This window comes from Fistularia commersonii, chromosome 3, assembly GCF_037954325.1.
Source record: "Fistularia commersonii isolate RoL2024-O1a breed Wild chromosome 3, RoL_Fcom_v1.0, whole genome shotgun sequence".
Lineage (NCBI taxonomy): Eukaryota > Metazoa > Chordata > Actinopteri > Syngnathiformes > Fistulariidae > Fistularia > Fistularia commersonii.
In genome coordinates this window covers 6,151,441-6,175,482 of record NC_141286.1, presented here as the reverse complement: position 1 = coordinate 6,175,482, position 24,042 = coordinate 6,151,441, and the positions used below count along the sequence as shown (strand labels likewise).

General features: G+C 39.4%; 3 protein-coding genes across 6 annotated transcripts in view; 2 read left to right on the top strand and 1 right to left on the bottom strand.

Annotated features, from left to right (window-relative positions):
* The first annotated feature begins 6,594 nt into the window (after window positions 1–6,594).
* Window positions 6,595–12,395, top strand: bco2b (beta-carotene oxygenase 2b). Its single transcript, XM_086178524.1, has 12 exons — window positions 6,595–6,704; window positions 6,836–7,034; window positions 7,118–7,329; window positions 7,443–7,558; window positions 8,106–8,208; window positions 8,320–8,448; window positions 8,677–8,837; window positions 8,924–9,091; window positions 9,223–9,360; window positions 10,310–10,492; window positions 10,581–10,691; window positions 10,935–12,395. Exons 1-12 carry the CDS (start codon window positions 6,668–6,670, stop codon window positions 11,049–11,051), a joined length of 1,674 nt encoding a protein of 557 aa, XP_086034650.1. The 5' UTR covers window positions 6,595–6,667; the 3' UTR covers window positions 11,052–12,395.
* A 706-nt stretch (window positions 12,396–13,101) lies between these two features.
* Window positions 13,102–22,800, bottom strand: tex12 (testis expressed 12). Of its 3 annotated transcripts, none has more exons than XM_086142732.1 (5): window positions 22,591–22,800; window positions 16,923–17,042; window positions 15,101–15,209; window positions 14,806–14,857; window positions 13,102–14,568 (listed from the first exon to the last, which is right to left on the bottom strand). In XM_086142732.1, the coding sequence occupies exons 2-5, from the start codon at window positions 17,025–17,027 to the stop codon at window positions 14,427–14,429; spliced, it is 408 nt and encodes a 135-aa protein (XP_085998858.1). In that variant the 5' UTR covers window positions 17,028–17,042; window positions 22,591–22,800; the 3' UTR covers window positions 13,102–14,426. The 3 variants fall into 3 exon arrangements, with proteins under 3 accessions (XP_085998858.1, XP_085998850.1, XP_085998839.1); XM_086142724.1 differs by lacking the exon at window positions 22,591–22,800 and adding an exon at window positions 18,289–18,364; XM_086142713.1 differs by lacking the exon at window positions 22,591–22,800 and adding an exon at window positions 18,215–18,325.
* sorl1 (sortilin-related receptor, L(DLR class) A repeats containing) overlaps window positions 22,402–24,042 on the top strand; it is an 81,266-nt gene continuing 79,625 nt past the window's right edge. For both annotated transcript variants that reach the window (XM_086142700.1, XM_086142692.1), the window contains exon 1: window positions 22,402–22,739. In XM_086142700.1, coding sequence (XP_085998826.1) covers window positions 22,419–22,739 — 321 coding nt within the window. In that variant the 5' untranslated portion in view covers window positions 22,402–22,418. The remainder of the gene's footprint in view (window positions 22,740–24,042) is intronic.

Below are 24,042 nucleotides of genomic sequence, written 5' to 3'. Positions count from 1 at the left end.
GGCAAGGTGTTTCCTCCTGTCTGTCAAACAGTTCTTCGGGACCTGACAGTGCAGCACTGAATTAAATGCAATGTCAGGTGTTGTACCTGCTATTTGAGGGATGTGTTGTGCAAACACGAGGTACTTGTGTTCAAGTGTGTTTGCGTCCTGCTTTATAAGCCAACCATGCTGGTGTCAGACAGAGAGGCAGTGTGAAGACCCCAGACTTCTGGATGACTTGATCGCCTCGGTCATTTTCCTCGGTCTGAAAATGCACTGAAAAATCAAAAAATAGCATTCAAGCCCCCTTGTTCTTTCTTTAGCCGTGTTTTGACTCGGTATTGAGGGAGATTTTGGATTGATTTTTTCGTGCGTGTAATTAGTATTTATTCAACATAATGTCCCACCTAACAGGATTTTAATAGAATTTGTTGTTGCCTGTAAATCAATGTAACATACTTGAATCGCTGAATTTAAAAAGATTCGAGAAGGGAGCCCTAGGGGACGTTTTCCCCCTTTGTAAATACATATATGGCTGTATTTATAAGCCGACACAAAGTAGTCTTTTACTAACGAAAGACTTTTAACAAGGTGCTTCTGTCTCAAAAACCCCAATCGATCTGGAAACCTGCAGGGGTAACAAGGCTGAAAGCTACTTTGATGGTGCCATGGTGTCAAAACTAATTTTTTTTAGTTTTTTTTTTTATCAGGAAAACATTCTGATCTCTCAGTCACCGATGATAAAAAACCATAAAGCAGGTCACTGACAAGTCATGATGATAATTCGTTGCCAAGAACAAGAAGCATAACAACTACCTGTTCCATATATATGCTTACCTTAAATGCAAAGCCTTTTATTATCTGTTTATTAGCCATGACGGTTTCACGGCCTTCAACAATTCATTGCCCATTTTGCATCCACAGTACGGCCTCATTCCACAGCCACAGGACGGCCGCCATTACGAAACCTCGTCTGTACGCATAGAATTCAATGACCACGTGCTTCTAGGCACCTAAAAGCAAGTCCTAAATGCCCGCTTGTTGCATTTCAGTGAGAAACCAGTGCTCTCCTTTTGTGCAAGTTGAAATACAAAGAAAGAAACTGTCAAACCTCGGTGGAAAGCGCAAAAGAAGAAATTGATCACCGCTGCCCGACATTTTGTTTCCATCGGATTCATTTCCCAGAATGGTTTCATGTCTGAGATGCCGTGGCGTACGACACTTGGATGTTGAACCGCTGGGAGGAGGTATTTCCCATGTTTTGTATGTTGACAGTCACTTTGCGACTGCGTGTGGCGACATCGCCCGAAGCCACGACCAGGAGGAACAGGGGACTGATTGTGGCGGAGAGACTGATGGCATGACTGTGGAGCAATTGTTGTACACAGAACATACAAAAAAAAACAAAATGTTATTAAAAAAAATTTTATTTCTATTAAAAGTAACTCTGAAAACATCAGACAACTGTTTGTAGTTTGATATTTTTAGGGATCATTGGACACAGATACATATCGCATGGAAACTCATAGATATTTTATTGATTTCCTCATTTCCAGGGCTTTTGGTTTCAGACCCGCTCACAATTATTCTCTTTGTGTTTGGTTCAACGCTGCAGCGTGTGTGTGTATGTGTATGTGTGTTGGAATTAAGAAAGACGCTCCTTGTAAGTACAATCGGTAGAAGCTCACAACCCAAAATAAAAAGAGCTTTTTTTTTCTGCTTGTTTGGCATCTGTTCTCTTCTCATATCTCCTTACCGTAGAATCCAGGCCATCGTCTTTTTGGCCGCGATTCAAGACAAGACACGATGGACGGGCAAGATTTTTTTGAGTACTGACTGATTCTTCTCGTCCGTCCCCGTATCTGAGTGACATTAGATCAGACAAATTTAACTTCTCCTTCACACAAAGCAAACATTATTTTCTAATGTGTTGTATATATACTATATATATATTCTGTATGGATGTTCCCCTTTTCTAACCTTCATTGTATATAAAGTTTAATCTATCTATCTATCTGTCTATCTATCTATCTATCTATCTATCTATCTATCTATCTATCTATCTATCTATCTATCTATCTATCTATCTATCTATCTATCTATCTATCTATCTATCTATCTATCTATCTATCTATCTATCTATCTATCTATCTATCTATCTGTCCATTTGGGACCAGCAGGTGAAGAGTGTTTGCAGACACATTGCTGAATAAAAGTGCCTTTTAGAGGGTTTTGCATGACTTGGCGATTTCTCTGTTTTCGCTTCGAGGCAGAAGATATAACTCATCTATGCTTATCGGGGTAGACGATCGCACTCATTTCGCCAATGTGAATTTCCAGTTTTCGGCACATCACGTCTCTGTCAACGACAAGTCTGAATAGCTGAATTATGTCGAGTCCAACCTATGGCCGACAACGGGATCGCTTCGAGGGCTTAAGTTGTTTTTTTCGGAAATTCCAAAACTTCTTTTAGCTGCACCAGAAAGGCTAACGTGCTGTTACTGTGTCGAAATGGTTTCGCTGGCGAGGACACAGCGGCAGACTCCGGTCGTCTCTCTTCATCGCTGTAAACAGTCTCGAAATAAAAATCGTGTGGCGCGGTGGTTAGCGCTTCCAGCCTGACGGCAAGATGGTTCTACATTTGATTCCAAAAGGGGGCCTTTCTGTGCTTTCTGAGACTCTATGTCCTCCCCATGTCTGCGAGGGTTTCCTCCCACGGTCTAAAAACATGCAATTGATTCATTGGAGACCTAAAATTGCCCTTACAGGTGAATAAGAGTGAATGGTTGTCGGTCTCTTCTTGTCCGATGACAGCTGGGATACCATAAGTGGTAAAGAAAATGAATGAATAAAAATGAAATAGAATCATGCATATCTGCAAAATAAATAGAAGCTCTCGTCTAAATCTTCTTCCTCTGGCAACTGCTTTGATTTTCTTGCCTTAAAAAGAGGTGAAGATTTTCTTCACCTCTCATCCGAAAGGTTTCTTCAGTTCGAACGGACCGTGGGGAATTTCCAAATATGACCACCAGGGTTGGGGGCTGGTCTGAGTTGCGCTGGCTTGTGTAAATGGAAGAATTGTTTTTGCAGAATCTCAGGTCGAAGGGAGTCGGTGCGTTGACTTCTGGGGATGTACCCGGATTCCAAATATGAAAAGCTAAAACTCTGAGAATGTGAAACAAAGGAGAGAAACACTCCGGATCAGATGGACTGAGGCTCAGGTGATAGTTACCGGGTTCTGGTTCTGGTGGTGGATCTTTCTGGAGGGTGCTGACAGGCATGATCCGCGTGAGCTAATGCACTGCTCAAAAAAATAAAGGGAACACTTAAAAAACACATCCTAGATCTAAATGAATGAAATATTCTTATGAAATACTTTGCTCTTTACACAGTTGAATGTGCTGACAACAAAATCACACAAAAATGATCAATGGAAATCAAATGTATTCACCCATGGAGGTCTGGATTAGGAATCACACTCAAAATTAAAGTGTAAAAACAAACTCCAGGCTGATCCAACTTTGATGTAATGTCCTTGAAACAAGTCAAAATGAATCTGTGTTGCTTCCTGAGTGGACACTATGATTTCACAGAAGTGTGATTGACTTGGAGTTACATTGTGTTGTCCAAGTGTTCCCTTTATTTTTTTGAGCAGTATATGTCTCGGGTACGGCATTATATTCAGGAGGAAGGTTGTGCAAAAGGCACCCATTTATATAACAAGTCATCGCAACTTAGACCGTCTCCCCCGACCCTGGTGGTTATATTCCAAAACTCCCCGGAGACCATTCAAACTGAAAAATCCTCTTGGATGAGAGTTGAAACGTCTTCAAGGGAAGAAGATCAAGTCCAAAGTTGGAAGTTCAAGGTCAACTTTATTGTCAATTTCACCACGTGTACTAGACTTTTCTCACTTTCCCACGGTGACACGAAATTAACAAAATAATAATAGTAGCGTTCACGTTAACAGTAAAGTGCAAAATAAACAAACAATAAAAATGTCAATGCAGTTTACTGGTACTGAGTTGAAAGGATGACAGAGATTTAACAATATAAAACCTGAAATATATGAATATATGTAATTTGAATTCGATAGAGAGTAGCGGCACACTTAGGACAAAAACCTGTCACGTTAGTAAGACCACACAATAGCAGGAACAGTTGATCCGAGAAGATGATTTTGACAAGAATTAACCATGACCTGGTCGACTGAGAGCCTCCATATATCAAAGTGCAGCAAAAAAAAAGTTTGCAATTCAGATAGTGTACATGTATGTTTTGTGGTTGACCACACATCACGATACTTGCAGAAAGTATCGATTTGAGTAGAAATAATAAAAAGCTAAAAGTAATGCCTGGAAAATTCCCCCAAAAGGGTTGAGAGGTTCCCCTCCTTTACTTTTATCAGCATTGTGAGTCACATTGCTCCAATGGCCTTTTGTCTCCTTCTGCAGTTACAAGAATGTTTGGCCTTTTGCAGATTTAGCAATTTGGATTTTATTTGACCTTTTTTTCTATAGCCAACTAAAATCCATATAGAGTCAACAAGAATCCTGTGACATTCGCTATCTTCACTTTTCAATGTACTAGAAATACCTTGGGTTGAAATTAGTTTGGACATATGTTCATAGTGTGTGTGTGTGTGTGTGTGTGTGTGTGTGTGTGTGTGTGTGTGTGTGTGTGTGTGTATACGCAAGTAATTTTTAAATTGTCATCTGAAATGAACCTCTGTCATAGTACGGTTAATGATCTTACAGCATTCATTCTGTAAGTACAGCCTTACTTGAGTCTGTATTCTGTGGAAATAGGGTACTACTACAAAAGGCTTGTTTTAAAAGCTCAGTCTGGCCTCTCTTAAATATTAATACAAAATTATTGAAATTAGACGAGAGGACTGTTATTCAAAGTATGATTCCTTGTCTGGGATCCATTGAGAATTTAATATGAAATAGTAAAAATCTTGACAAGCTAGCCTAACTCTTGTCTTTTCCAGATTTTTCACACACATTTTCACACACATCTCTTATTGCGCTTGTGACCTGCAAAGCATTTTTATAGAAAGCAGAGAGTGGTGCCGTGAACGGTTAGTTTTATTAATAATGAAAATATGAACAAAAACAACATAACATAACATAACATAACATAACATAACATAACATAACATAACATAACATAACATAACATAACATAACATAACATAACATAACATAACATAACAACAATAAAAACAGGTGATTGTGCATGTGATTTGGCATGAAAGCAGAATTCAGTAAATTGTCTTGTCCTTTCAGGACAAAAGTGGAAATGGGATGGAAAACGTGCAACGTTCAGAAGGCATGAATCGATATGGAGATTTTTGTTTTTATAAACTGTAAATCCAGAGGAATTTCACAACAGGAAAAGCAAACTCTGATGCATCACCTCAAGAACTGTCACGTAAAGCTACTCAGTCATTCATTTCTTATTGCATATCTAGAAACTACTCATTCCGTCATTCAAACATCTGGACAATTTAGATCCTCAATGCATCCAAACCAGGCAACCTCCACTGCACCGCCTACAGCTTGTGGGACAAATTGAGGGGTTCTTTTGCAAACCTTTGTTAAACTCGGCGTAATAGTAGGTTAACCTGGCAAAAGCGGCACCTGAGTATCTGATGCTGCTATCACACAGCATGCGTTCAGAATTTACAGTTCAGGGTCGAGAGGCCAAATGATCGGCGGAGCTACATGTCGCCAGGATGGCCGTTGAATCGCAACACGTCAACGTGAAATCACACGGTTACCCTTCTCCGCCCCCGACCCCCCGCTGCCCTTCATTTTACCGGTACCTCACCTCCAGTTGCATAATGTCCAATATCAATGGAGTTGTTAAAGATAAGACAAAGTTGGGCTGACAAGGCTCCTACTTTGTGGCCATGCTTTGAGCCCATAAATATTTTTTTTTGAAAAAGGAAAAAAAAAACCCAACATAATCCCATTTTGAGTTATACAACCTGCAATACGTCTAATATATTTTATGCACCTCACATGAATATTGTGAGGAAACATCCAGCATCCTTGATGCTTTTTCCACCTGCTTACTATGTGGACTATGTGGAACATGCAAGGTGTACGGTAACTGGCAGTTTTATGGTACTTACTTTGTTTCTGTTGCACATGAATTAAAGGGAAAACCCTCTGAGTTTAAAAGAAAAATCCTCCCAAGTCAGAATCAGAAATAAGTACCATGATGAAAAACAAAGAAACAACAAAAACAGCCGTGTTGTTTTTAAGAATCCCCCCCCTGAGCTACAAACACTAACTTGTGCACAACGTGAGGCTGCATTTTTGCCGTGTCTAAATACAGCCGAAATTAACATGAGGGATAAAGAGCTTCATAAAAACACTGATTCATATTGCCACAGTGATTTTGCCAGCGAACCACAAGTGTGACAAAATGATTATCTCTGTGAATAAGTTACTAATTCCGCTATCTTAACATCTGAAAGCACTTCTGTTTTGCAGGGTCTTACACAATCATCACATCCCATCCGAGCAAACCTGCCTACTTACATACATTTTTTTGAAGGGGGCGTCACGTCTTTGTTGGATATTAAAAGCTCGCCTGGTAGAAGCAGCAGTGCTCCGGCTACAAACTTCACAGCGACAAACTCTACAGCTACATTCCCAGGTGCCAAGCAACAGCCATGGATACCGTTACTCCTCAACATAAAAAAATCCCAGGTAATTAATTCCAACAGCTCTGCATTTGCATAATCTACTTCGAATCGGTCGATGTAACCTTGGATGAGAATAATCCCGCTGCTGAGAACGTGGCTATGGTTTTCATTTTTATCGATGTTTATTTTCCGCAGCACTCAAGAAATCCAAATCAAGGAAGGCCCTGAAGCACTTCACCGATGTGCACGGTTTGCCGTGCATCGAGAAGATCGTGACCTCTGTGGAGGAAACCCCCGAGCCCATCAGCACAGAAATCACCGGCAGGATCCCTAAATGGATCAACGGGAGTTTCTTGAGAAATGGCCCGGGGAAATTTGAGATCGGAAACCACAAGTAAGGACAGCAATTCCGAGCATTCCTCTTGAAAATGTAATCCTCCGTATCACAAAGCTGACGCTTCTCTGAAATCCCATCAGGTTCAATCACTGGTTCGACGGCATGGCCCTCCTGCACCAGTTCAAAATCTCTAACGGTCAGGTCACATACAAAAGCCGCTTCCTGTCCAGCGACAGCTACCAAGCCAACAAGGAGCAGAACCGCATCGCCGTGTCAGAATTCGGGACGCTCACCATCCCGGACCCCTGTAAGAACTTCTTCCAGCGCTTCCTGTCAAGATTCGAATTGCCAAGTGAGTATTTTGTCAGCGGGAGAACAAACCCGATTTACTTTAGACCACTTGATGGCAACAACGTGCACCGACATCTCGGAAAACGAGTGTCAATCTGTCTTCGTTTCCTCCAGAGCCCACGGACAATGCCAACGTGAGTTTTGTGACCTACAAAGGTGATTATTACGTGAGCACAGAAACCAACATCATGCACAAAGTGGACCCTGAGTTATTGAAGACAACCAAAAGGGTAAGTGAAGATACAATTTATTTTAGTTTCAACTCATGCCCCTCTGCAGAGGGATTAAAAAATATTAGTTCATTTCATTGCCATGGTGTTTATGATATAATAATTTTCGAGCGTCTATTATAAATCACTGTATTACTCGGGTTTATAAAAGGCACGGCAGCCTGATGCCTACTTTAACGGCGAGATCAGCTATAGGGTAATGTACTTAAATCACAGAACAGTTGGATGTACAGTACAAACAATGGGTTGGGAATTTATCACTTTATTTGCATATATAATAGGCGCAATGATCAGTAAACTTCAGTAAATCATCCCATATCATATAAGGGGCCATTCCCCTTAAATTTTATATTCATCTAGAGTTAGTATTTCTAATTTGACCTATAAACTCAGCAGGAAATTGATCACTAGGTCAATAAACCCAGGAAGGAGCTGTCTCTAGGTGTTCTCTGTTACCATAGCCAGGGTTGACGCCCCTTTCCAGACACAAGAAAAGGGTTTCGATAAAGACATGAAATAGAAATGAACGTACATTTCTTTAAAATAGGTGGATTGGAGAAATTTCATCGCTGTGAACGGAGCCACTGCTCACCCGCACACTGAACCCGATGGGACCACTTACAACATGGGCAACTCCTACTCCACTAAAGGTACAGCTCTTTGGAAAGTTTAAATCTATCTGTCTGTGGATCATTAAATAACCGGAATGGGTTGGAGTTGACGATAACAAGCATGATTTTATTTCTTTGTTCTACTCGCAGGAGCATCCTACAACATCATCCGAGTGCCACCGACCAAGGAAACAGAAGACGAAACCCTGGAGGGAGCTGTGGTGCTCTGCTCGATCCCCTCCGAGGACAAGGCCAAACCATCCTACTACCACAGTTTTGGTAAGCATATGTTACTGAAACATTCAGCAGGACTGGTCCAACAACTGTGGTTTTTATAATAAAAAAAACAACATTGCATTAATAGTGCATATAAACCCTGACTCAAATTCAGTATGCAGGAGTGAAAACAAATGTTTGGTGTATTACTTTTAGTGAACGTAAGAGCAACCGAAGTGTCCGTCCGTTTTTATGAATTGAAACTAATACGATCTTGATATCCAATCGTAGCGATTTCCGAGAACTACGTGGTGTTCATCGAGCAACCTATCAAGATGGACCTGCTGAAGATCGTAACGGGCAAACTGACGGGAAAGAGCATCTCCGACAGCTTCTATTGGGACCCCAAACTAAACACCATCTTCCACCTGATTAACAAGAACACAGGGAAGGTGAGGAAACTAGTCAACCACTGGCCTCCACGTTATTTAGACTTTTTGGCGGCGTCCCATGACACACATTGCATGTTTCAATCCAGGTTCACCCCATCAAGTACATCGCCAAGCCGCTGTCAACCTTCCACCAGATCAACGCCTACGAGGAGGACGGCTTCTTGATCATGGATATGTGCGCGTCGGATGATGGCCAGGCCATAGCGAACTACAACATCCAGAACCTTCGCAAGTCTGGAGAAGCTCTCGATGAGGTAGCGATACAGCGGGTTTTGATGATGAGACCGCCACGATACTGCTCGAAATCCATTCTTCAGTTCATCAGAGCGCTCAGGTCGCCGGTGTGGTTTGGAAGTGTGCAAAACAAGTTCATAATTCTTCTCAGGTGTACAACACCCTGTGCAGAGTCTTCCCACGTCGTTTCGTCCTGCCTCTCAATGTCGATCCTGCCACGCCTTGCGGCAAGAACTTGAACACCCGCCCGAATTGTTCGGCCACCTGCACGCAGACTTCCAAGAACACGGTAAGCGGCGTAAATAATCCGTCGTGATGAATACACTGGAAAGTCAAATGTATTTTGTGTTAGGTTCCAATGATGATGGAAATAAATGGCAATATTTGTCATATGTCCTATGTATACTCATTGATTTTCATCCGGCCCGTTTCTCTTTCTCATTTGGCCTGCCAAACTATTTTTTTAAATATTTTAATAAATATTTTAATAAGTACTTTTAATAAGTACTAATTATTTTTTCCTTTTGTTTAATTTTTTTTGGATGATTACATAGGAAATAATGTTGACACATTTATATGATCACGAACTATTTTAAAGTTGAAATAAAATGCCAAAATATTAAAATATTTAAATTGCAATTTTCATTTTGTTCAATTTACATGATACCTAGTTGGCCTGCGCATAAAAATTAAATGAGAGATGTATAAATGTATAAATTAAATGAGAAATATTTAAATTGCAATTTAATTTTGTTCAATTTACTTGATACCTAGTTGGCCTCGGCATAAAAATTAAATGAGAAATGTAGAAATGTATAAATTAAATGAGAAATACTTAAATATTTAAATTGCTATTTTCATTTTGTTCAATTTACTTGATACCTAGTTGGCCTGCACATAAAAATTAAATGGGAGATGTGTCCCGCCAGCCAAAATAATTGCGCACCCCTGCTCTAAGGCTAGGATCGCCCAACTGAGGAAACCCTTTTCAGCCACTTGTATCTGAAACCTCGTTTTTGTTTTGTTGTTGTTGTTGATCGATTCGCGTTCCATCATATGCTCACTCCTGCACAAGACCTCTAAAATACTTGCCTTACCTTCACCCGAGGTAATAGTTTTCTTCCCAACCGAACCCAAGATGGTTGTGTTTGCTGTCAAAAAATACCCCAGTGGTGGCACTATAACCTATTAGATGTTGAAATTGATATCATTTGCTACATCTCCTATGCTCTGTGCAGGTCTTCTGTACCCATGAGGATCTCCACGGGGAGGACCTTCATGAATATGGTGGTCTAGAATTCCCTCAGATCAACTACGGCAAGTACAACACCCGACCCTACCGCTACTTCTACGGCTGTGGCTTCAGACACCTCGTGGGAGACACGCTGATCAAGATGGACCTCCAAGGGAAAAAGATGAAGGTGAGTTCAGTTTTGTTGTTTTCTTCTCTTCCCATCTGTAAAAAGCGTCAGCAAATCTCCAGGACTCATGTGTGACATTATCTCAAAGGTGTGGGAGCAACCTGGCCTGTATCCGTCCGAACCGATCTTCGTACCCTCTCCTGAGGCCGTGGAGGAGGATGATGGTGTTATTTTGTCCGTGGTCATCACTCCAAATAAGGTAAGTTTCAACTACCAAATCATTTTATTCATTCCTCAGACAAGGGTCCATAGCTTTTCTTTTTGGAAGCAAACAACCGACACTTTTAGTTTAAATATTCTTGCATGTCGGAGCAAGAAAGTTAATTAAGTACAAATGTGCAATCGTTTTCACGTCACCAGGAAGCTAAGAGGGGTTCTTGGGATTTGGGTATACAGAGTTTATCGTGTTCATATTGTTTGATTTGTTTCATTATTCTTCCAGGACAAGAGTACTTTCCTACTGGCTTTAGATGCCAAGACGTTCGAGGAGCTGGGCAGAGCCGAGGTGCCGGTCAACATCCCTTATGGTTTTCATGGAACATTCAATCCCACAGCCTAGACGTGTGCACGGTGTCTACCTTTATTGACCTTGTGCTATAGCAGGTCAAGGCAGAATTGATATACTATGACTTAATCCACTATGTACTGCAAATATCACCTTTTCTCACATATTGCAAGAATGGGCACGGAAGGAAATCTTTCAAGCATATACTTATATACATTCATACAAGTGACACATTCTTCTGAACTATATATGTTGATAATTGAACCATAACATTAATCTGGTGTATTTCTGGATCATGACAATGCTATTCATACAAATAACTAAATCAAAAGATCCAAATGAGCCTTTGACATGAAGTTCCCAGTGCCACTCAAACTAAACCTTTAGACCTCACAAAGTCTACTATACACTGTCTCTATTTTATATTGTAGTTTTGCACACCGGCACTTAAATATGAACATTTTCAGAAAGTTTGCATGTCATTTTAGTCCTTCATAGATGTTTTTTTTAATATATTGTTATGTTTTTTTTATAGGTTGTGACCCTAGGGTCACCTCACCTAAGACACGTTTACATCACTATGCGATACAGAATTGGATCTTAAAAATGCTAATGGAAAAAAAAAGCTTGACACCGAAGCTCAAATTTAAAAGCACAATTTTGACGCATTAAATTATACATTACATCATTTTCCAGACAGGGTATCTTGCAAATATATATATATATATATACACACACGTATGTTCTTCCTAAAGTAGTAGTTTTGGTTGAAGGGGAAAAGTAAACCAGCTCTAGAATGCCTTTGAATGTTAATGCCTGCACGCAACAGTTGAACGTTAATACAGATATGCACAAATGACTAAACATTACCATGCTTTGTCAATTTCCTTTCCTGGAAATCCATGCTTTTATTGTGTACAATCATCTCTGCAACATGCAGCTCCTTTATAATACCTTTGCTTCATGACATCAATGAGTTGCTGCTCTGTTGTCCAGCTTAATTTTGTCTTTTATATAGTTTAATATCACCCATTCATATTAGAATTGGACAAAATGAATAGATGTTAGCAAACACAAGGAACGCATGTACTGACACACATTAAAAAACCTTCTAATGTAGTATTAGTACTTATATTCACGTTTTCTTCTCCTCCCAAAATATCTTCTAAATATATTGTTTTTCGAGAATAAAACATTACCACACAGGGTTTTGAGTATTTCAATAAACGTAAATTTCTATTTTGGGATTGCCAAAAAAGGAAGTTTATGTGCCCTCTGCTACTCTACACTCTGCTGTGACAACAATACTCCTTTCTAAGTGTTGTGTTTAAAGAATGAATGACTTTTGACCATTTAACTTTCTAGACTACTGCATTTTGTAGATAAAATAAACATAATTTAAACATGTGACCCGTTCACTTGTCTTGTATCCATCAGTAATGGCTGCTGTTAATACCATGTGAGTACTACTCAACTGTATACTCAAATTCCCTATTATGCATCTTTCAAACATTTTTTCGTCTCTTCCAACCAGAGACTGAAACCTGCTCAGTGGCTCATGAACTGATCACAAGCAGCCTGTCCAAGTATTGCACTTGGGATCAGAAAGATCTAGTTCATAATGTCTCCATGGGCTTTTAACAGCTTGACAGCAGATGTGACCTCTGTCTCCTTAAATCACCTCACTTAGTACACAAGTCTAAAAAAGCCAAACATTATTTTAGCAAAATTGCCAACAAAAGCCTATTTTGGTGCCTAAAATCAGCAGACAATGAAGGAGATAGGATCAACGTTAAGTTAAATCATTTTCTCATTATCTAAGTATCTCAAAATTACAATCTATGTCCCTAGTCAGAAAAAAGGGCATATCCATAGCTTTTTGTAGTTTTGTGATCGATACATGCCAATATTTATTTAGCTAAAAAATGTGACATCTAATGTGTATACAATTCCTCGTTTTCTTCGCTCTGCCCTTATGTGTGATGTAAATCGGATCTTCAATTTTGTCTCAACTACATATTTATAGTTTACTCTAGTAGACAGTTTAAACCATTTTGACAGAAGTGACAAGAGCCAAAAATGAAGAAGTCACAAACGCCTTTAATACTTTTGTCTGTGCGGTGGAAAATAAACAGTTTGAATAAATTATTTTTAGGGAAGTGTCCATGGAGCAAAAGGGGTTAACATGACAGAAACTTGTACCAATTGTGTTATGCATTGTGTTCAATCACAATGCTCTGTACACAAACCAAAGTCAGGCTCATACAATCCAAATTTGGTGTTTGTGAATTTTGGAAAATAAACAATCTTTCTATGAAAAATATACAAATCCTGTCAAATATCAGGTCTACACAAAACATGCACCAACAGTTATTATAACAGTCAGACTGATAATCATGATGGCAAATATATGTGATGGCATCCTTACCATCTTGTCTTTTCCAAACTAAAACAGACAATGATATTAGGTCAGATCGGAGCTGCGTCTGTACAACTCAGCATTTAGAAGTGTTTTAACTACCTTGTAGTTTGCTGTCTATTAGTAGAAAAAATATACACAGCAACTTGTGTGTGGGAAAAAAGAAATACAAACAAACCACCTGTCTTCTATCTTTAAGCTGAAATTTTTTGAGAAAGGAGAGTAATGCTTTCTGGTCAATGGTGTGTCAACCATGTATTAAGTGCGTGCTGTTCCCCAGTTAAAAAAAACAACAAAATAACATCACATGTCGGTCCAACCCAACAAAACCCTCACATAGTAGTCAAGCATCAAAATATATAATACACCGATGTCGCATTTATTTTTATTTTGGAGGCAATGCACTTTCAGAACTGGCTATTACGTCATCAGAATCACTAATCAGGTTTCTGTATTTGAGAATTGTGAATTGGCTTTTGAAAACAGAAATTGTTGAATGTTTAACAAAAAATATGTTTCTGTGTCTAACAAACGTTAGCAAAGTCAAGTGACTGAGATGAGTTTGAGCACAGGACACACACACCCTCTGCTGGCTACATCCTCAAACATTTTGCAAGTGCTGATACTCCTTTCAATCTATATAAAAGTATAAATGGAAATGAGAAAACATTGAATTGGTTATTGAATCAGAGTCTCTTACAAGAAGTATTCCTTGCATTAAAGCAACGTATTTCAAAATATAAGGTGTGAAAATATGATAACTACTGCATGCTAAGAAATTTTAATACAATGTGGAATCCCATCTTGGGTAACACATTTAGCAATAGTTAACATATATCAGTAAACTCCATAGTAGCATAAGTTTTACATTTTTTGAATACTGAGAAGTATTATGACTAACCAATGAAAGTGAATAAACATCCCTCTTGCCATTAAACCTTATAAACATGACAAATTACATTAAAGCGGACGCATTCTCGGTAAAATTGGAACACGTCTGCCAAAGGTCTTCACCCCAGTTTTTCAGAAATCACAGATAATGTTTGCTTCAGGTGCTTCTTCTTCTCTTTGAGGTACACCTCAAGGCTATGAGCTTCAGATATAATGCGATCCAGCTCCCTCATTTGTGCAGTATCTGCCGATGCTCTCTCACTGCAACACATCGTAAACATTGACAAAGTAGTCTTTGAAAAACGGTGAAAAGAAAGTGTTCGCCGATGTTTTGTTTGCAGTGGGTGTAAAGTCGCGCCTGAGCTAAGATATTGTTCGCTGTTGACTAATGTCGGAGAAAAGTCCTTAGAGGCAGCTTCTTTACATTCAGTAGGTTTTAGAGGTCATTGAAAACACCCTTTCGCTTAGTTCGTTTTTCTTCTATTGTATGTGACTAACCTTAACATTTCAGCAAACTTTGAAAGGAGCATGCTGACCTCTTGACTTGAACCTGTCAAGTGGAAACCAATATAAATACATACTGTAGAAAAAAGGTCTGGAACTCATAGCAAAACACTCAGTGATACACTTTCATTTCAGTTTTTAATTTATGTATTTATTCTTTTCGTGAGAATTTATATTCAAAAGTTCCACGACTGTTGCAGTTTTTCCAAGTTACCTCTGTCAGTGTCCATGGTCTAAAAACAGGGTGTTAATGCATATAAATGATCCGGCAGAATGACATCATACATACCTGCAAGTGTAGAGTCAAAGAAATCTGAAGTCTCCAAGGTGGATGGTTTATAAGGATACTTTTTCTTTTTTGGTGGAGATTTGCCAGGATTTGGGTGTGTGCGTTCCATCTATTAAAAAGAGAAAATGATGGAATGTGTTTGAATCTGATGACTTACCTATTTCTATATAGGCATGCCAGTTTTCATTCTATTGCACATTCAAAATGAGTGCATAATAATAAATGATATAATGTATTAAGTTATGAAAAAGGTAGATATTCAGTTTAAAAAGAACAGAGTGAAGAGGATATTTAAATCCCTAACAGTAAGACTTGCACAACACGATGAAGCAGCATTTTTTTGTAATGCATCACAGACCTGGAAGAACCTCCCAGATGATGTTAGATGAGCCACAGCCACTTTTAAGTTAAAGCTCCTTTTAAACAATTTTCACCCTTTCTTACCTGTAAAGATCGCAAACATCTATCTATCATCTATCTGTTGGGCAATGGGGCAATAATCAAGTAATGATAGCAATTTTAATAGTAATTTCTGCATAGTTTATATATTGTGTACTAGCCCACACATGCTGTGAGGTTTAAAATGCATAAGTCAGTGAGGTTTTCATACTTGAGGAACTTGTGATGACAGTAAGAATACCATGATGTCACATCAAGGACCTTGGTGTCTCAAAGGGAGCTGTGATATGCTGAAAGCGGCGCATAGAATCCATGCTATGAATGTTATATGACATAACTGTGCCTGCAAATCTATCATGTGAGACCCTGGTTTCCGATTAGATTCTAGATAAACAAGGGCAGGAAAGCAAAGTCTTAGCAGAAAGACAGAACAAATGGCAAAGGATTTGTGAGCGCATAGGAAAGATCTTGGTCCACCAGTTTTGTGGCCTGTTAAACCTCTGAGTTATTTTAAAAGGATGTGTGGATTTGTAGTCACTTATTAAACACAATAATAGGACTGGAGCTGTCGACTGTGAATATTGCAGCTATAGAGCGTTGGTACAGAGATACATTACCGATGGATTACAGTGTCCTTAAGGGTGGTCACAGGGGTTGATTTGTGTCTCACTACTACACGGTATCCAACAAAAGAGCAGTTGAGCTTTGTTTTGTTTTGTTTTTTCCTGTATTGATGACATACATATGAATTGGCTGCAAGAGCATAGGAATCTACAGTGACTCTCAGCATTCAGATACCAGAACACCCAGGCGGGATCAACATCTGCTCTATGAGGTCATTGTTGGCCATTTCAAGGAGTTCATCTGGGTGAAAGGGTCACTTTTTAATACAAGTCTCAGCACAGAGGACATGACAGTTTGAATCAGCATGGTATGATCAATGTCAAGGGGAAGTAACACTGCAGAAAAGCACATCATTATGTGCAGCAGTAGTGGAATCATGCTGTGAAAATGATGTTTTCTTTCAGTCCAGAAGAGATGAAAAAAATATGACAAATGCAGGTGTGAATCCACAGGACAAGAAATGATGAGCACACTGAGAATTGGACACAGTGACCTCAATGATGCAGTATTCATCATAGTATAGCAGCCAAAATCCTTGTGATCATTAACTGTAGTTGAAAGAGTAGAATGCAGGTATCCAGTGTGAATGCAAAAGACACATCACAACAGTTGAGAACCGTTACAGGCAGGTTGAAGACATGGAAGACAGTAATTCGGGACACTGTTAACTTGGATGCCAAAGAGCTCTGAAGGATAATGGAATGGGAAGGAGGTTCTGATGCCATCCGTCCATCCATCCACCCACCCCTCCATCCATCCATCAATCCATCCATCCACCCATTCTTCTCTTCCTACCTACCTCTTGAAAAGTTGTTTGTTTAGCGTCTTTGTTTTTGTTCCCTCCTGTCTTCCCGGTGGACACTGATGGATTAATTTTCCCAGCAGTTTGTGGTCCGTCTCTCATGGTTGCTTAAAGTAACTGAAAATAAGGAACTTCAATTAGATATTCAAGTTTTTATTCCTTTCATGGTTATTAAATCTGTTTAAATCGGTCCACGGGGTATTAATATCCTTAATAAAAAAATCTGCATCTCTTTATGGCAAAAGACTAAATGACATGGAACAATTTCAAATAACAACTAATACAACAAACTTTGATAAGGAATTGACATATTCTAATCATGTAAGTTTGAAAAGAAAAACCATATGGTATACCTCATGGAGCACTAGTTCATATAAACTAGACAAAGGGGTTTCCATTCTTTTACTTTCATAGTACATTCTTTTATAGTATATTTTCAGAAAACTGAGTAACAGATTTTCCATGTGTCGGGTAGACCTTAGCAAAAAAGGGTCATTTTAAAAATCCTACTCATAACTATTTTCCAATTTGGGAAATGTGAGCACTCATGGCTTGCTCATTAGCTTGCTTAGCATTCTTGGCAGAACATCAGTGACACCTAGATAAATGGTATGCAATGCAAGATGACACAAATAATAGTAAGTCTTACTTTCATGTTAATTCAAACATTAACGTCCTCAATTTTGTACTATTTTTTGAATGAAGACAGGATATATTTCAGTCAAATATGCTCGAGTGGTATTAAAACTGTCCCTTCTGTTTCATCGCAACACCTATAGGCAGGTTATTATAGCGTGAACAGCTGCAAAGCATTAAATTGAGTCCAGGCCCAACTAAACGGAACAGAGCCACAATTACCGTGGAAGATACTTGTCAACGTAACAACAAAACCGTGAGAAATTAAATTAAAATACTTCTTTCGAACGCGAGAACTTTTATGGAATTCTTGAACTGAAATATTACCAAAAGAAATGCTGAAGATAGCGGTTAAAGTTGGTTGATACTAGCACTAATGGGATTTAACAAGTTGGCTTCAATCGAGACTTCCCATTACTCATGAAATCTATTTCAGTAGAAATATATTGAGTATATGTGTTCTATATATTTTTTATATATATTTTTTTTTCTTAATGAAGCAATTCGCTAATGCTATTAGCATGAGACATGTAAAGTTCGCTGCGGGTAGCTAGCATAAAGCTGTATCCTGGCAAATCTAATATGGCATGTTTATGAGTAGACGAGCAAATCGAATGCCGCGAACTCTTAAAAAAACAAACAAAAAAACTGACACTTTTAACAATGTAGGGTCTTTCTCCAAGGGGTTACTCTGTGTAATTATGACGGACGAAAAGTAAGTGTTGACCTGTCTCGTCTCCGTGATGAGTGTATGTCAACTTTAAGTCCGAACAACTGTGATTCGGAGCGCCTTTGAAAAGTGCTGCTTTCAAGGGTGGTCGTAAATCCAGGAGGCGTCGCTCCGCTGATTCCTCATGTGAACCAGGGGAGATGCTTTGAAAATGTATTTCCAGGAATCTACCATTTTACAATTTTTTTTAAATTCAAAACTTGCCAAGACTGCTAGCAGATGTCCATTCTCACAAGAAACTACCAAAAAGCAAATGCCCAAAATTACACACGTTATGAGGCAGACTTGGGCAAGAAATGACTCAGAGTGATCAGAGAATGACCCCTAACATCCATGTAAGCTCCAAAATAAGCAAGGCAGTACTTTAAATGTAATAAAAAAGACAACAAAAATTACACCTGGCAAAATTGGCAGGAAATTTTCGGAAAACCGGAAAAAAACACTCAATATTATTAAGGATTTTCACCATGAAGACAGAAATTGTCCAATATCACATTTCAAAATTATTTTCTTTAAATGTAATGCTTGTTACTGTCTTCACATCAGAAGAATAACTTCAGTGAAATTGAAATCAACATGTGACAAGTGCACACTGGGAAAACATTTGTGCAAATAGTGGGACAATGGTTGGCAGATGTCGGGGAAATATTTTGATTTAGTTTGTGAAAAAGTTTTTTTCAAAAGCAATTCATTATCTTTATTCCCAAACAGTCATTCATAACCCCTCTGCACAAGCTTGCAAGGTTTTTTCCTGTGCAGTTTTTGTTGTTGGTGCAAATAATTTGACCTTTTGCCTGGATCGCATGAGCAGATGGTTACAGTATATTCCCTGTGTTTCCAGCTGTCATTGGGAGTTTGTGAAAACCTAACGCCTGCTGTCATCAACAGCTGCTTCTGTTTGCCATAGTCACCTCCTCACCTGATGCATTGTTGAAAGTTCATCTTCAGCTAAGGTTTTCTTAGGCTACTTGATTCAATAGTAACCGGTTTGTCATCTTTCTTCCTCAATGACTTTATTAGTTTATTAGCTTGGGCAATCCATGGCAAAAGTACTTTTATCACTTATTCGTCTGAGGCTAAAAATAACTTATCCTGTCTTCAACATGGGCAGAACTCTTCTTCGTATTGCTTCGCATTGCTGTATATGGTTGCATCTCTGCAATCCACCACATAACAAGTGGATCATTCAGCAGCTGCTCAGTCTGTCATCCATTTGTTTTCAACGGCGAATTTCATATCTAAGGGATTTAATACATATGAACAAGCATACACTTGTACTGTCATAACAATTACGGCCCACAAGTGCGTGAATGTCACTGACAGAGTGACAACCTCACGTTTTCAGAAATTATTAATTGTGGAAAAGACGTCATGACTGGAACTCACCCAGTTGCCCAGAATACAGTTTCACATAACATCATGGTTAGTAGTAGTAGGACATGTAAGATATTAATCCTGAGAGCATATGATATACAGCTGATTGCAGGCCACTCTTAAATCTGTGCACACATGTAAATGCCCAAATGCTGATTGTGATAGGCTCAATGCAAGCCCAAGTTCAGGTGAGCAGACAGAGAATAGGGGTGAGCATTGAAGCCGAGATAACGCTGTTATCGAGTCTTTTCCATAATCAGCAAGAAATAACCTCAAGATTAGCTAAGGGTTATCTTAGAAAAAACTAGAACGGGTTGGGCAAACTACGGCCCGCAGGCCACATCCAGCCTGTTGCCCTTTTTAATCCGGCACGCCTAAGACTGGTACAGAATTCACACTTGATGTGAATGATTGAAGCTCAAACAGGAGATTACTTCATTTTTGGAGTTACTTGAGAACACTTACGGAGTTTTCCTAAGCTGAATGACAGATTGGCTTTATGATTTAGCCTCTACTGTGGACATTACATTAAATTACAGTAATTTGGCAGACGCTTTTATCCAAAGCGACTTACAAAAAGTGCAATCCAGTCACCAAAGATCATACTGACACACATGAATGAGCTGGACGTGAAGCTACAAGGGAAAAACCGGTTTGTGCATGAAATGCAAGCAAACGTCAGAGCCTTCAAAACCAAGCTGGTTTTATTTTCAAAGCAAATGTCAGATGAGTCTGATATGTACCATTAACAAATGCGTTTTCTTATTTTTTTTCTATGTATCATATCTTGTGGTGACCCGACCGTCTGTCAAATTTTAAAAGTCAATGCAGCCCCTGAGCCAAAAAGTTTGCTCACTCCTGAACTAGAAATTACCACAGAGAAAGAAAAAGTACTTGAAACTTGGCAAGACGCTAGCCAAAATATGCAAAGACATAACTTAATAAGGACTAGTGCCATAACATTTACATTAAATAACTCAAGTCTTAATAAAGGAACTGCTGATTCTACAAAGCACTTTGAAAAAGGTTACATTTTTGGATTACTCCATAATCTTTAGAAAGTAAACCAGAAATGTTACTTTTTTTTTCTATGATATCAATGGTAAAAAAGGGAGTTTGATCAAAATCTAATTATCTAATCTTATGTGTACCCATGCTAAAAATCATGGACACAAATAGGAAACTAAAACAATAAACCTCAGTGAGGCTGTTAAGTTGATGGTTTTACTGTTCACGTTTTATTATGGGTTAAAAACAAATAATGTTAGATTTTCTCAAACAGATTGATGTAGCTAATATTATTGGAGAATCAAATGAAAATATCAAAAAGATCCTCAAACTATTTAGTCGGCCCTCCGGAATATTGCATGTTTGTTTGTTTGTTTATTTATTCATTTAAATAGACCCAAAGTTCACTGGAACGATCATTTCTCTGCAAAGGTGACAATGGGAGTGCCACAGATAATTGGACCATCAAGGTAATAAGGACAGTTGTTAGCTGAGGTCTACTCTTCCACACTTAGGTGCCGTAAAAAAGGAGTTGACAGATAATGGTTAAATGTTTTATACCCAAATCAATGAGTAACCTCAAATGTAAGTCATTCCTCTCGGTTCTGCGAGATTTTGGGACCTCTATCAATAAATCCAGAAAATGCCTTGCTGTAAATTTAGAGCTGGAAGGATGGTTTCACAGCAGAGGTGTAGAGACTTGAGTCAAGGACTTAATTCAGCCTTAAATCATAAAAAAATGACTTGTATCTAATTGCTTAGCCTCACTCAGAAGTGTGTGTCTCTTGCTTCCTGTTATCGTATCCGTTACTCTTGAATGTCAGCTTACTTTGCACAAGCGCTGTAAAAATAGTGTTTTATTTGCGTTGCGTATCTTACAATTGTTTTTTTGTTCCTGAGCAGATATTGTGTATCTGTCAATTTTGGGCCTTGAGACTGACCCTTTCAGATCCCTGGCTGTTTGATGGCAATATGTTGTGAGTGACCACAGTTTCAGTTTCGTTAATCTACCATGAAACCTACAGTTCTCTGTGGCAGGAATATGCTTTTAGTTCATAATGCCATAATCTACCCTAAACAAAACAATTGGTGTGGAGTATATGGTAAGGGGAAAAGTTTGTAAACCCTGTTTGACACATAGATTATTACATATAATCAATACTTAACTACTCTCTTCCCCTGATTATCATCCAATTCATAGGATTATATGAATAATCCAATTTAATCTGAATTGGAAATAGACTCCTGGGTATTCCTCTCATTTTGCACATCTTCTATTTCCATATGCCCCTTATTCCTTATGTGCCCCTAAACATAGTGCGAGGCAATATATCGGCAAACAATGATACCGAGTCACTGATATGGTATCATTTATCTAACATCAAAAAGCAATCATTCGAATATGAAAACGTCCTCTGTTATTACTTGCCTTTTAAAATCCTAAAACATGGTCAAAATTGACCAATAAATCAGGCAGACTCTGTCACGCATTTCCTGAAATTCAGCCAGAACCGTTACCACTCAGCAAAAAAATGAATGACCACAGGTTTGTCATGCAGTCCCTTTTTATTCTATCGTGTTTTTTGCTGAACATCTGTCTGGATCTCCGCGTCTTCCTCTTCCTGCAGAGTGAAGACCACATGACTCAAATTTCCCACGGTCCGTGAACGCACCAACGGGGACGTCGCTGCCAGTAGAAGGAGCTCTTCAGTCTTACCTAATCCAAAAGCCAAACATACACAAACATGGCGATATCGAAAGGAGGCAAGATGCGGTCCTCTCTTCGGGGTTCCTTCTACCTGACGGTCCTCTGGCTTGCAGCGACACACGCGTCGACCCTTCGCCTGCACCCGGAGCAGCGCTACACGCTGCCGCAGTACAGGGGCTTTTTCACGATAGACGCGGTTGAGGACTTACCGGCGGCGGATGGAGGAGGTGCCGCGGCACAAGCGCGCCGAACGGCCGCTCGTAGTGCCATCGGAGGCGGCTGGGAGCCTGGCGTCCCTCCGCAGCCTCGACGTCGCCGGAGCTCCGGGGAATCAACCATGCCGAAGGTGTACGGGCAGGTAAGGATGTGCATCGCAGTTGGCGCTTTTCCAAACAAACAACATCAGACCTCCCCCCCCCTCCCCCCTAAAAAATAAACAAACAAATTGGAACAAACAAACAAACAAACAAATAAACGGAATGCGTCACCTCAAACTACCGGATGCCCCCGAGAACCCAACGCACCATCACCCCCGCCGTTTTTTTAAGTCGCATCTCGGGAAGAAACACATCGCGTTTACGGTTTTCTCTCACATGATCCGGCGAATCGGCCGGTTTCACTCCGACCCCTGCGTGGACGAGGGAGGACGAGTCTCCACATCGGTGGTCCACCAGGTGCTTTCGACGTGACGTTGGCCAACAGCCCAGCAACGTGTGCCCTGATGGATGGCTCGTCCTAAGCCTGTTTTCCCACCTACCTCGGCCGGCTAGTGGCAACCTGTGTGTTGTGTGTGTGTGTGTTTGTGTGTGTCTGTATGTGTGTGTGACTGCTGCGAACACACACTGAAAATTAGGAGCTTGGAGCATTGGTGAGAGGGAAACCTGTCACTTTACAGATTTAAACAAAGCACAATTTCATCTCAAATACACCAATATAGAAGGATGCTACTATATTATTGAAATAAATCAAATTAAAGGGACGGCTCAGCCTTTTAATAGTAACAATAAAGAACACATGTTTCCCTTGCTGGACTCTGCGCAGATGATTTTGGTGTGAGTTACAGTTTTTGGAGAAAGCCATGCAGATGTCTGCTTTCTTTTAAAAACAGTATGATTAAATGGAGTTTGTCCGGCAGCGCTTGCTGCGCACCAAAAAAAGAAAAGAAATAAAAAACAAAGAACTCAAAAGAAACGTCCCTTGCCTGGAACCCATGTCCTGGGGATTGGAGATGATCTGCAGACATTATTTTCACCAATTTCATGTAGACATTTTAATGTCCAGATAGCACAGTCCCTCATGAAGTTGCTGACAAATAAGATTGTGGATTAACCGGAGACACCGGGCCTTAATTCTCCTGGGCGATAACGTTTCACATCACTTTTTCATATGTACTGGTTTACACCACAGTACCACAGTACCGCAACAGTAATGCCATTTGCTCTACACCTTTTTGATAGAAATAAATAATAGACAAGACATGTCTCAGTTAATCTACAAAAGGCTCAGTAACTTACAACAATACGATCGGTATTAAAAGCAGTAAGGACAAGAGAAAAAAAAAAAAAAAATTAAAGAAATAAATGCACACATACATCAGCATGAAATTCATGCATTGAAATCACTGTGAATTCACAAAAAAATTAGATGTCTCACAATGTCAT